The sequence below is a fragment of the Petaurus breviceps genome, unplaced genomic scaffold (assembly GCF_028583685.1).
Source record: "Petaurus breviceps papuanus isolate PSGF00001 unplaced genomic scaffold, PetGlider_PUasm1.0 185, whole genome shotgun sequence".
Classification (NCBI taxonomy): Eukaryota; Metazoa; Chordata; class Mammalia; order Diprotodontia; family Petauridae; genus Petaurus; species Petaurus breviceps.
Genome location: NW_027185797.1, coordinates 34,055,339 through 34,069,665, shown reverse-complemented (window position 1 = coordinate 34,069,665; position 14,327 = coordinate 34,055,339). Strand labels below are relative to the sequence as shown.

At 39.8% G+C, this 14,327-nt stretch overlaps 1 protein-coding gene across 4 annotated transcripts in view; it reads right to left on the bottom strand.

Moving 5' to 3' along the window:
• MACC1 (MET transcriptional regulator MACC1) overlaps positions 1-14,327 on the bottom strand; it is a 91,983-nt gene that overhangs the window by 36,960 nt on the left and 40,696 nt on the right. For all 4 annotated transcript variants that reach the window (XM_069088750.1, XM_069088748.1, XM_069088746.1 and 1 more), the window contains 2 exons: positions 10,855-12,872; positions 2,647-2,835 (listed from right to left, as the gene is read on the bottom strand). In XM_069088750.1, the coding sequence (XP_068944851.1) occupies positions 2,647-2,835; positions 10,855-12,872 (2,207 nt within the window). The remainder of the gene's footprint in view (positions 1-2,646; positions 2,836-10,854; positions 12,873-14,327) is intronic.

Here is a 14,327-nt window from a genome sequence, read left to right as displayed (position 1 = left end):
CAAATGAACAACAACAATTAATGACAGTTTCCATTTTACAAATCTTTTTACCCCAAAAATATCTTTTCATGCTTTGTAATTTTTTGTTTAGAGCCACTAAATTGATTATTTTAAAAGAGAACAGTTAATCTATCAAGACACACCTAGAAACTGAATGTCAAGACATTGACTTGAGAGCAACCTTACGTTCAATTACTTTCCCAAGGTGTGAGGGCAGAAGGAAAGGGTGACGGGCTGTTTGAATGTTCTATGGGATTTCTGTATCTGTTCATGGGTTCCTGTTATTCTTACAGTCTATGCAATATTCTCAACTCACAGTCGCCCACTTCTTCAATGATTTGACTAAGATATGTTTTATCAGTGACCCCGTTTGACAATTATTCATTGTAGGTTACCCAAATTCTGTTTTTAAAGAACATTTTTATTGATTTCCTATCTTCAAAAGCATAATCGTTGATGTGAATAAAAATGCACAAAAGCTGTCTATTTCTCAATATAAAAATAATAAAGAGAAATAAACTGGAAGTTTTTAAATGGCAAAATGCCAGCTATCCACAGTCATGTGAAAGGATGCTCCAAATTACTCATCATGAGAGAAAAATAAATCGACAACTCTGAGTTTTAACTGCATAACAATCAGATTGGAAAAGGTGTGAAAAAATAAAAATGTCAGATGTTAGAGCGGCACACAAATGCACCATTTGTGGATCTGGGAATTGCCCCAGGCATTCTGGAGGATAATTTGGAGCTAGATTAGAAAAGTCCCAAGGCATTTGGTAATTCATATCATGTTCACTCGATGATGCCATTATTGGCCATATGCAGACCAAAAGCAGAGGAAAGATTAGAGAGATGGATGGATGGATGGATGGATGGATGGATGGATGGATGGATGGATGGATGGATGGATAAGATACATGCATACATACATAGGACAATTTGTAGCAACATTTTTGTTGTAATAAAAATAAACAAAAGCAAACAAGTAGAAACAAAACAGTATTGAATCAATTTCAGATTATGAAGATGAAAGATCATAGGAACCTACACCGAGAACTGGAGGGAACCTCAACTGCCAGCTATTCCAATCCTCTCATTTTACAGATGAGAAGACTGAGGCTTAGGGAGGTTTAGGTTATTTGGCCAAGGTCACAGTAATGCAAGAGGCAGGGAATGGAATAATAGTGTTTCACAAGAAATGCCAAAAGGAGAGTAATAGATGCAGAGTTGGAAGAAACCTCAGAGTTATCTGATCCAACCCCATCATTTATGAGAAGGAAACTGGGGCCTACACAGTTGGAGGAATTTGCCTAAGGTAACAAAGGTAGAAAGGGTCAGCTTTGAAAAATGAACCCAGGGCCTCTCATACCAAAGCCAGGGTTTCTCCCCCCTCTCCCCCCTGTGGCCTCTCTTTAAAGAAGGAGTAATGTCAATAATTCAGAGAAAACTGGAAAGACCTGTATGAATTCTTACAGATGGAAGCAATTGGTCATCATAAGTTACCCAGTAGTCCCAATGATGTACAGAAAAAAAACATTAAAAGATATGGCTTTATTAAAAAAAATGCTAGTCATTGCAATGATCAACCTTAAATTCACATGACTGATGCTAAAACATAGTTTCCCCTTCTTGGCGGATAATCAGATGCCCACTGATTCAGAATGAGGCATATATTGTCACATGTAGACAATGGCTTGGTTTGTTTTACTTAGCCAATAATAATCATTTCACCTATGGGCAGCTAGGTGGCTCGGTGGATAAAGCACCGGCCCTGGAGTCAGGAGGACGTGAGTTCAAATCTGAACTCAGACACCTGACACTTACTAGCTGTGTGAGCTTGGGAAGTCACTTAACCCCAATTGCCTTGCCTTCCTCCCTTCCAAAAAAAAAGAGAAGAAAAAAATAATAATATCACATACATTTTATAAATATCATCTCATTTACCCCTTACAACAGCACTGGGAGATAGATGATATTCTAACCCCCATTTTCACAGGTGAGCAAACTGACACAAAGAAAGGTTAAGTCTCTTGCCAAGAGTCACATACCTAATGTGTAAGAGAGGATTTAAACTTAGATTGGCCTGATTCTGATTCCAATGTTCTATCGACTGTACACCTACCTGACCTCTCACTGACCTTTTTGTTCTATGGGGGACTTCTCCTTGGAAGGAGGAACAAAACAAGAACTTATAAAGCACTTACTATGTGGGAGGCCCTATGCTAACTCATTTACAAATACTATCACATACAATCCCTGTGATGATATTGGGAGGGGGTAGGGGATATCCCAGCCATTCTCCCCAAGGTAAGTAGCAATAATTAGGGAAAAGGCAGCAATAAAAGCTTTCTCTGTGTATATCTCTGTTTCTGTCTCTGTGTGTGTCTCTCCAATTCTCCTTTGAGATGCCAAATGTGAAGAACTCATCAGCCCTCCCAAATGTCTCTCAGTACTTTTATCCAGAGGTGTAAGTGATGAGGGCATTTCAGACACCACAGGATGAGTGCATAAACATTGGTGGTGTCACCTCCTACCTGTCCTATGCGTAAGGTCAGCTCTTGGCATCTTTCTGCTTTGGGTACTTTGGCCATCTCTTGACAAGTGGAATCTCAAAGCTTAAAAACATTCAAGTAGATTTTTTTTTACCTCCATGGCAACTTCTCCAGTTCTTCCTCGGTGAGGGATCTCATACGCCTCAATTTGCTGTTTTGTGAGTCTCACTAGCTTTTCCGCCAGCTCTCTCCAGCCTTTTCCTAGTTTGACAGCTGAAGTCAGAATCACCGTCTCCCGGATAAGATGCACAACCAATCCATGGCAGTCTATCTTCAGCAGTGCCTGCAGCAAAAAGTTACATGGCGAGATTGCTGTCATCATTAAAAACAAGTCATCAGTGCATGATCTGATAAATGGACACCCCCCCGCACACACACACCCACATCTTCAAGCAACTGCTACTTGCTTTCTACCAAATGTCAGTGTGGCTGAGCAGCATTTGGGGTTTGGGATTTTTCCCCACTAGAAGAGGTGGGTCATGCATGTATACTGTGCTCTCAGCAAACTGTACATGTAAAACTGTGCCAGCACAAGAAGGCAGAAGAGGCCATGTTGGGAGGAGAGGGAGCTGAGGTTGAATCTTGGCTCTCCTCCTGTCTGACTTGGATCAAGTCACATCCCTTCTCTGAGCAGGATAAAATGAGGGGGATGGATTGGATCAAAAGTAACATAGTAAAGGAGAAGAAAGTTGAGTCTGCAATCAGAAGAGTCCTGGGCTACTATCCTGCCTCCCATACTACCTTGCAGTGTGGCCCTGGACAAGTCACAACCCCTCTGTATCTCAATTTCTTCATCAATGAGGTAGAAGTAGTAATACCTGATCTCATATTTCCTCTGTTATTGTCAGAATCAAATAAGAGATTGTTCTCTTTTTCATGGCTAAACTCCTGGAGAAGACCATCTACATTTGGTCTCTCCACTTAGTCTCCTCTCTTCTTGACCACATGCAGTGAGGCTCTTAATCTCTTCATTTAATTAAAACCATCAGCCAGTTAATTGGCTAGCATTTACTGAGAGCCTACAATGTGCCTGGCCCTGTGTTCTGTGCTGGGGCTACAAAGAATGCCAGTGTGTGCTCTCAAGAGCTCCCAATCTAATGGAAGAGACAGTATGTGAACAATGATGCCACAATAAGCTACATAGCAGATAAATGTGAGATAATCTCAGAGGGAAGGACGGAGAAAGGCTTCGTGCAGAAGGTGGAATTTTAGCTGGGAATGGAAGGAAGCTAGGAAGTGTAGCGGAGACAGAAGAGTTCCAGCTGTGGCCGTCACCAGTAAAAATGCTTGGATCTGGGAGATAAGACTTTAGAAGCACCAAGAACAACGAGACCAGTGTGCCTGACTAACAGAGTAAATGGAGGGGAGGGAGGCTGAAGAAGACTGGAAAGCTAGGAAGGAGCAGGGTGCAAAACACTTTAAAAGACAAGGGATGCTCTTTCTGAGCCTGGAAGAAATAGGGAACTACTTGAAATTTATTGATTGGCTGGTGACATGGGAAAACCAGTTGGACAGCTGAGCAGAGGATGGATTCTTCTCCAGAAAGTTACCAATGCCTTCTTAATTGACAACCCTAATGATCTTTTCTTAATTCTCATCCTCTTAACCTCTCTGCTACATTTGGCACTTCTAAGGAAAAGATCTGGACATCCTGAATTGGTTGTCTTGTAGGCACATCACACTCAACATACCCAAACCAGAATCATTATCTTCCTCCAACCCTCCCTCACTCTGACCTTTTCTATCAGTCTTGAGGACCCCACGATCCTCCCAGTCACCTGGGCTTATGACCTCAGCATCATCCTCTTGCCAATCTGTTGCTGTCTTATCATTTCAACCTTCACAACTCTCATAAATATCCCCTTGGCTCCACTCACGGAACACCCACCTTTGTTCGGTCCCTCATTGATTTATCTAGATTCTTGCTGTAGCATTCCAACGGGTATGTCTGCCTCAATTCTCTCTACTCCACTGTATGTATCCTTCATTCAACTACTATTACCGCTAGGATAAAATACATTTTCTGTCATTTAAAGTCCTTCAGAACCAAGCCCTTTCGTACCTTTCCAGTCTTCGACCTTACTCTCTTCAATATTTTCCAGGATGCAATACTACTTGCCTTCTTCCTCTTCCTCTTTCATGATACTAAGCTCCCCTCCAAGCCCCAAATGTTCTCCTTCCCCATCTCCTCATCTTGGTCTCCTGACTTCTTTCAAGATTCAACCCAAACCACCTTTTGTAAAAGGGATTTCCGAATCCCTGCTGTGGTTCTGAAGTTATTCCATATAGGTATCTTCCCTGGATGTAATTATTTATACATTTCTATCCCATTAGAATTTGACCTTCCTGAGGGCAGGGCTATTTTTACCTTTCTTTTGTACACCCAGCGTCTGACAGCAAATGCTCATTGACTTATGGATGAACTCACTGACAACATTAAGAGCTTTGCAAACTTGGCAGCAGCCATATATCACTTGTCATTGATGTTTCTCTGTTCTTCTTATAGGATGTTTAACACAATGCCATCCATATAGTGAGTGCCTAATAAATGCTTCCTGATTATTAGCTTCATCACAGACCAAATATCTGATATGTCCCTGAAATTAGGGCATAAATAAGCATTTTACCAAGAAAGACCCAACATTTTTCAATGAACTGGCTATGCAGTATTTCTAATAGCTACCTTCCTTAGGGGTTGAGCTGTTGCTTATCTATGACTCAGATTTTGGCCAACTTTTTATGCATGAATAACTTTTCAAAATCTGTTACATAAAGTGAGACATCCCTATTATTTTCTAGGAAAGATACTGATATGTATTTCCAAAGTTAAACAAGTATACATTTAAGACATGTGACATTGTCTCATGAAATGAATAATTACTTTTGTTTCTTACCCTTACTCCCCCTACTTTTTTGTTTTGCTTTGTTACCCAATCCTTCCTTCCCTGTGTAGATGCCTTCAAAAAGTCCTAAAATCTCTCTGTTCATCAATGGCTTCAATTATAAAACACAAAAATAAATCCATCCAATCCTGGTATGTGAAGAAAAAAATCACCAAATGTCCCTCTATACTCAGAAGCATCAATGGTCTAGTCAGTATTTGACATAAATACTCAGAAGCATACTCAAATACATACAAGCACTCATGCAGGTATGTGAGTGCACACACACACACACACACACACATACACACACACACTTTCATAACCACATGGATCCATTTGTACAGCCTAGCACTGATGAGCTTAGCTCATTAACTTGTGGCAGTCACAGTGAAAAGAAATGGGCAGTATGTACTTATGAAGATCCAGCCGGGCTCTAGAAGAAGAAAGAAAAAATTGTACCTCCCTCCCTTCTTGCAGAGGTGGGGGGCTAAGGACACTGTTAGACTGAGAGTTGGCTAGAGTGTTGGCTCAAGTTGCTGAATTGCATTTTTGTTTTTTTTTTTTGTTTGTTTTTATCTCTTTTATTTATTCGTTTGGTTGGTTGGTTAGTTGGTTATAAGGGATGGGGGAATACATCTGGATGGAAAAACAAAAGATACACACACACACACACACAGTTTTATTTTATTAAGAAAAGAAAGCAACAACGAAGTTGGAACCCTCACACCAACGAAGCCTGCTATCTTGGACCCAGTCACCTTCAGTGAAGGGTATGTGTAGGGATGGGATGGAGTTTGTGGCTTAAAGACTACCATTTTCACCTACTGCTGACAGAAACTAAATCTTGATCTTAGGCTATTACCCAAACATTCTACTTTTCCCTCAGTGTTTTCCGTCTGGTTCTGTTTAGTACAGAATCACCCTCATACCCCTTTGAACACATCCTCCCATATTCCTGTGACTGAGTTCTGCAGTGGGCATGCTAATGTTAAGTCCTAGGAACCTGGACTTACACAAAGAATGCACTTCTCTAGGTGTTCATCCTATCCCATATCTCCCAAGGACTGACATGTTCATCTCCCTGAGTTTCAAATCTGGCTTCAAATACTTACTAACTGTGCGAACCTGGGTAAATCATTTAACCCAATTTGCCTCAGCTTCTTCATTTGTTAAGAAAAATGGGCTGGAGAAGGAAATGGCAAACCACCCCAGTATCTTTGCCAAGAAAACCCCAAATGGGGTCAAAAAACGTCAGACACAACTGAACAATTAACCAAAAATCCCTGAAACCAAACTCCTACAGTGATTATACAAATCTGATATATTATAGTTATCAAGTCTTAAAATCCAGGGACATGACAGTTGTGTTCACATAAACACTTTTAGGCCAACAACAGAAGTAAGACAAATTTGCAATTCAGCCTTCAATGGGCATATTGTGAGATGCAACAAAGCTAATGAGTTATTCCACATATAGTTATGATTTCCACCATGTAATTCAACCCTCATTATTCTGTCTTCTACATCTCACGTGTACATTTGCTTCTTCTTTGGTGGCATATTCTACCCAAAATCCTTCTGAAACTAGCAGATCATCCTAATCAGAGCAGGAGGTAGAGTGTATGAAGGCAGGGCTAAGGCTAGAGATTGGAGTCCACCAGTGGCACTTTCCATATTATTTTGGATAAACACCCAATTTTGATGCCAAGCATTTTCACCCTCCATTGCCCATAGATATTTAGTTTCTGGAATAATTCAAAGTACATGGATTTGAGTGTTGGCTGAAAACCTCTCATCAACAGTAAAACCCACAGGAACTACCTCCAAACTCAAAAGTGCATCCAATTTTCAAATCTTGCCCAGGGCAGACCAATGCCTTGCAACAGTGCTGATACTTATCTGGTTGTAGTCATTTCTTTACTGTGTTTCCAAAAACAACTTCTATTTTAACCATTTTTGCCATGATATTAAGCAATACACATCCTCATTAAAATGAACAGAGAATATGTTTGTGTAGTATAAACTCAAAATACTTATTCAACACATGTCAGGAGAGCTAGAATGAGAACACAGTTTGCTTCTGTGATGTTGGACTTTTTGCCTTGTTTACCTTGTTGGCCAAATCAAGTAAGCCGTGTCAAGTTAGCCATGTTTATGTCCTCTCCTCTTTGAATCCTTTCCTCATTTATATCATTCTCTGCCTCTTAAGAGACTACCACTTACATAGCCAGTCAATTAGCAATTGCTAATTCTGTCTGTCAAGTACTGTGTTTAGCCTCAGGGACTCAAAGAAAGCTGAAACCATCACCCCTATTCTCCAGGAGCTCCACTCTTACTAGGAGAGAGAACACACAACTAGGTACACATATGTTCTCTGTATCACATTCAGAGGCAGTTACATATATGATACACATAGATCACACTAACATTAATAAAGCCCTGGATTTTGAGCCCAGATTGTCCAAATCCTTCTTTCTGCAAGTGAGGAAACTGAGGCCTGGAGAGGTCAGGTCACTTGGTCAAGTTTGAACTGGAAGTCGATATCAGTTTGACTCTTTGTATGTATTTATGCCCTAAAAATCCTCCTCTGCAGATTTTGAATGACATGGAGATGACTTGGTTTCTTGATGCCTTTGCCAGTTGAGCTCTGGAAAGAACAATCAAGATGGGAGGTTTTTCTTTATGGGTATGGGGATGAACCAGCTATGTTAGGAGGGACCCATTACAAGCTTTTCTACAGTCAGGTTGGCTTTGAATTTTCCAGCAGGATCAGCTCTTGAAGACTTTCTACTAAGCCAGAGAGGAGTAGAGATCTGCATCTGCAGCGAGTACTCATACTAAGAGGAACTCCATTCATGTAGGCATAGAATTCCATCCATGCATATTGCTAGTCCTCATGTCCTTGTGATTTTTTCTCTTTTGTTCATTTTGAATCCCTTCTCTGGGGATGGGGCAAGCATCTCCTCCATCATTTGGGCCTGACTCTCAGCCATGCTCCAACAGTCAGCTGCACATTCTTGAGACTTTACTCAGGAGGGATTGTTAACTTGACAGTCCTATTTAGAGAATATAAATTAAACTAAGTGGAGGCCTCATGTGTTCACTGAAAACTTTCATTTCTCTGAAGGGTTCAAGGATCCTCCACTGCCTACTATTCCTCACACAAGGTGCTGTGCCATGCGACTGACTTTAGGTGGTCCAGTGGATGGAGGATGAGAGAAGGGACTTAGAGTAAGAATGGACCTAAGTTTAAATCCTTCTTCAACCACTCACTGTGTGACCTCAGGCAAGTGATTAAACCTGACTTTCCTCATCTGGAAAATGGGGATAATTGTGAATTTCACAGGGTTGTTGTGAGGATCAGATGAATCTAGACAAACAAAATGTTTTACAAGTCTTAAGCACTGTATTAATGCTAGCTTCATGGGCATTCCTTCACACTTACTATCCCTCATGCCTGGAATGCACTCCTTCATTACTCCAACTTCATCTTGCTTCAGGGCTAAGTTCAATCATCACTTTGCCACAAGTCTTGCTCTGATTTCCCCAGCTCCTTGTTCATTTCCCTTAAAAAATGTCTAGTATCTATTTGTAGATTCCAATTAATGCTAATAATAAATCCAATAAAATTATCAAAGGTATCTGAAATTCACACTTTTCAAGATTCTAATTATATAAAATATGGTCAGAAGGCAGTTAGGTACCGTAGTAGAGTGCCAGACCTCTATTCAGGAAGACTCACCTGCCTGAATTTAAATCCATCTCTGACACTTATTAGTTATGTGATCCTTGACAAATAACTTAACCTTGTTTATCTCAGTTTCCTCATCTGTAAAATGAGCTACAAAAAAAAATCACAAACCACTCCACTTTCTCTGCTACGGAAATCCAAATGGAATCATGGAGAGTTGGACACTACTGAAAAAATTTAACAACAAATTATGGTAATTGCTTAGTCAATGGACCTGTGGAGTGTGATTCTGAATGATGTGACCTTTTCACAAGATTAATTTATTATCAATGGTTGGCACTTCCCCTGATATAGAGTAAGTTCCTTAAGGGCAGAGATCATTTTATTTTTATCTTTGTATCCTCAGCATTTAGCACAGTGAAGAGACATATGATAAGCATTTAATAAATCTTTGTTGATTTATTGACCTCTCCATCCATGGTTTCCTTGATTGGAATACTCTCCCCATTGATGATTTAAGAAAAAGTTGTCTTGGATCGTTTTGCCTAAAAAGTGACCCCCTGGATCAATCTTAGTAATGAGTCTATCTAAAAGTAGCTAGATTGATCCTAAAATGGCATGTATAGAATAGACATATATGGCCCTTAATCAAAGCCTTTTCATCTTGTTGGAGACTACTAAATCATCTTTTCCACTGACAAGAATTTTGAGAACTCAGCATGCCCTCTGTGCCAAGATGAGGATTTGACAAACAGTAGCCCTTAACAGAAGTCCAAGGAACTCTCTTGTGGCTTGGGGTCCAATTCTGTTATTTAATTGCTGTGGGCAACTCCCAAGGTTTCCAACTCTTCATCCACAATGCAGTTCAGTATCTTATTTGTAATTTCTAGTCATAGAAACTAGAGAGGTTATGTGGTCACACAGATAGTATGTATCAGAGGTGTATCTGTAGCTTAAGTCCATTCAATTCCAAGCCCACCCTTCTAGCTGCCACCCATTTTCTCCTTTCCATGGATAGTAATGATTTAAATTTGTCAAATTGTAGGATCAGAGGGTTAGGAAAGGACTTCAGAATTCATTAAGTTTGACCTCTTTATTTTACAAATGAGGAAAGTGAAGAACAAAGAGGTAAAATTATTTCCTCAGGGTCTAACAACTAGTAAACATCTGATGCTGGTTTTGATCCCAGGTATTTCTGAATACAAATACAGGACTCAATGTATTTCAAAATCCAAAATCAAAGGACACTGATACACACAAAGACACAGAGACAAAGACAGAAAGACAGACAGAGAAAAACAGAGACAGAGAGAATAAATCTCCAATGAATTAAAAGGTTAAATGGTTAAATTCTGCTTTCCATGTCCCTGCTGTTATTTACCTTTATGAAATGGATTTACTTTGTGGTAATAGAAGCTGTCTAAATATTTGAGAAAAGAGAAGAGCAAATCTCTTAAGTGTTATGTCCTGCCACACACAGAATCTTTATTCTTCCTTCAAAAGAATAATAGCATGCTTGGAAGAGGGGGATTTTTTCTGATAAGAATTCAACTGAATATTAAATTTAAGAAAGTCTTATATCCAGACCCTAGTGGCATTTTACAGTTTAATTTACTAACTACTGGAAGCAAATTCACCTATTCTTTATCATTATTTGAAAGGAGTGCTAATACATTAATTATGTTATAAAGTTTTTGTTTAAAAAAAGCACTGAGGCAATACTTACAACCACAAGTTCATAAAGAAAGCTCCTCCTGTTTCTGTCTGCATGACAATCTTCCTTCAACTTCTTGACAATATAACACACTCTTTCTGTCTCTTTGTCAACTTGGATTTGATCAAAATCTTCTTCTGTCATCTGTGAATAGCCCAGTGCATCAGCTAAAGCTTTCCAGTCCAAAATTTTTTCTGATACCAAGGTCAGCACAGTTGAATAGATATAGGTCATCTTCTTAAAGGGCAGGGCAGCCTGCTCCAGAAGTTTCTGGGTTGTAAATGCATTCTCTGACATGTCAATTACTTGTTCCCTAGAAATAACTTTGACATTTTTGCAACGCACAAGACCAAGCTTTCCCCGGAGGACTCCTACATGCCATTCCTTGACTTTGGTCTGACCAACAGCTTTCACCTTGCCTCCTCCAAGAAGCGCAATAGTGTCCCCTTTGAAATATTCTAGGAGGTAATTAATCTTGTTCTGCCTTAACACTGTTTTCAAAGTTACACCATAATTGTTAAAGTGAAGTGTTTTATCTTGAAACTTGGGATATTTAGCAGCTAGTGCTGGGGACAAAGGGTAGGACTTGATCTCTTCCATTTTCAAGGCATTTGCCTGACTGGGAATCCTACTCAAGTTGGGAGCTGGGTCAGGTGTCCTTACATAAAACTGTGCTATGGGGTTCTCATTGGGAATGTGGATCTGGACCTGGAATACAAATGCATGCAAGGTCTTGCTGTCCATTGCAGCAAACAGAAATTGTTGGTGGATGACTTCTCCAGCTTTTAGCTGATCTTGTTTAATTTCTTTCCTGTGATCATCTTCTTTCACTTCAAAATCTAGATCATCTGAGAAGACTGAAATGTGTAGGTCATGGGGCTGATCAAGCAAAAAGGAATGTTTCCCCCAGAGCTGAAATACAACTGGAGACATGGTTTTCCCACTCCTGTTAATATCAGTAATGGTGAGCTTTCTTGGCATATAGTTATGTCCCCATAAAGTAAAGATGGCAGTGAAACTGGGATGGATGTATTTAGGTCCATAAATTCCAACATAAATAGTTTTGTGGATATAATCCCACACACTTGTAGCTGGTGCCTGAATGGCTTTGGCTTGAGCTGTGACCACTATGTACATCACACAATTTAGTTCCAATAATTTCACTTGGATTGTGTCATTGTAAATGTAGCAGGTACTGAGCTCTTTGAAGGGCCCCCCTCTATTAGAGCCATGCAAACAAGTCAGCATCCCCATGACTTGGCTAAAAGGGTCCTGCCTCACTTCAGCTGAGATTTTCATTTCTAACAAAATGGCTTCTGTAGTATCAAGGTTGCTTAACCTAATTTCCAACAGTGGGCTCACAGTGCATGACAGATCATGGTTCAGGAATTCTGGAGGGTCTAGAAAAGCTCTCATGGTGATTTCTTGGAACTCTCCAGTCTTTACATGGCCCTGAGGCACATGCACAGTAATGTGTGATCCCGGGAGTTGCACTGAGCCTCCCTTGTGGTCCAATTTACAAATGACAACAGTGTCTGCCACTTGTGTCTGAGCCCAACCTGGACTGTGACTCATGGTGTTCAAACCCAGGCATGATCGAGCCAGCTGACGTTGACTTAACCAGGCCATTTTATAAGCCTCCCGGTCATGTTGAAGCCATTCCATGTCATGAGGTAAAATCTGGTCAGATGTTTCTGTGTTTAGTGTCCCATCAATAATGTCCAAAAGTTCTGAAACACTCTTGGATTTCCCAGATTTCCTTGATGAAGGCTTCCTGAGCAACTGATGGACATTGAATTCATCACCAGAAGAACTATCTTCTTCCACTTCTCTAAAGAAGAGAAAGGGGTCTTCTTTGAAAATGGATATGTTTGTACTCTTCTCAGGATTTGTTAAACGAGCTATGTCATCCAGGAATGGGTTAGAAGCAGAGAGTTCATTCCAGAATGGATTTGTTGTCTTGGGAAAAGGACTGGCATGCTGGGGGCTAACATCACGCCATTCAGGAAACACATCATTGTCTCGGCAATCTGGTTTTGAAAACCCCAAAAATAAAGGTAAGTTAGCATTCTCAGATCAATCTATGACCCAATCACTATATATCTCAACAATGAGAGTTTATTTTTTTTTTAAGTTTGCTATTTACCCCCCAGGATCTGACCATGAATTTCAAAAGCAGTTTTTGTTTTTTTCAATTTTTAAGTCTTAGAGAAAGAAGGGGAAAAAAATTCTTCCAGTGACTTCTGATATAATGGATAATGTTACTGTCTTAAAATCCCATTTAATCTTCAGATTCTCATTCTGAATCTAATAAGTATCATTTAAAAGGAAGAAGAAAATGTTTTTAGCTTAAACAGGAATAGTTGACCTGTTTCCTCTTGATCAATGAAATTATCATAATTTTTATTTAATTTTATTTGATTTTTAGAGGCAGCATGGTAGAGTGAAGACAGAACTGACCTAAAAGCTAGAAAACAAAACAAAACAAAAAAAAAAGGTTTGGGTCTTGCTATTGACAGGGACTAATTTTGTGATTCTTAATAAATCACTTAAGTTGTTGGTGCCTAGGAACACTTTTAAGATTCAAAGTTTCAGTAAAAGTAACAGCATGCCTTGGTAGAGGGATTCCCCAATGCCAATGGAATCACACAGCCAGGCCCTATTCCAACTAATTTTTACATTTCTATTATTTAGGCTGTTCTTATATGCCCATAATCTTCTGTATTAAAACCCATAGGTGTGTTTAGTGGCCAGCTGTTTCCAAAGATCTGTATGTTGTGGCATTGTGGCATTTTTTATTGAAGGGCACTATTGTTAGGATAGAGTGAGATGAACATTGTAAAAAACATTGCAAACTTTAAAACACTAGAATAACATCAGCTAATCTTCTTGTTCTTTGTTTCTCAGAGCCCTAAACACCATATGCCTCCAACTTGGTGGAGTCCCCAGACTTTGTTCTTTTCTGTTATACCTTTGAGAAGATAGGGTTACCCCACATTGATGAACCTCGGGAGGAAAGCTTTAAGTAGAGGCTGAATAATGTATATGTCTAGGAGCTCATCATATTAGTCTACTTGAAACAGGTAGCATCCAGAGGCACTGGGTGGCTTGTTCACAGTCATAGCTTAATAAATGCAGTAATTTAGTCTTCAGATTTAAAGCTGTTACCACTTAAGAGCTAAGGGAAAGGCTATGGGATTGATTAACTAATTGAATAACTGGGTAGGTTGCCAGGAAAATGTCTAATAACCCAGAAAACTATTGAAATGCCATTAACATGGCATTGACTCCCACCTCCATTCCAATGGACTATTAAAAATCAAAATATGCATTATGGAAAATTTCAGACTGAGAGCAGCACCTCTCCTTCTCTGAACCTTTGGCTGTATGGTCATGCCTACCTTCCCCTATACTTTGCCATTTCCAAATTCCACTAATCCTTTAGGTACCTTTTCCCCCTGGCAACTTCCCCACACTACTCTTAT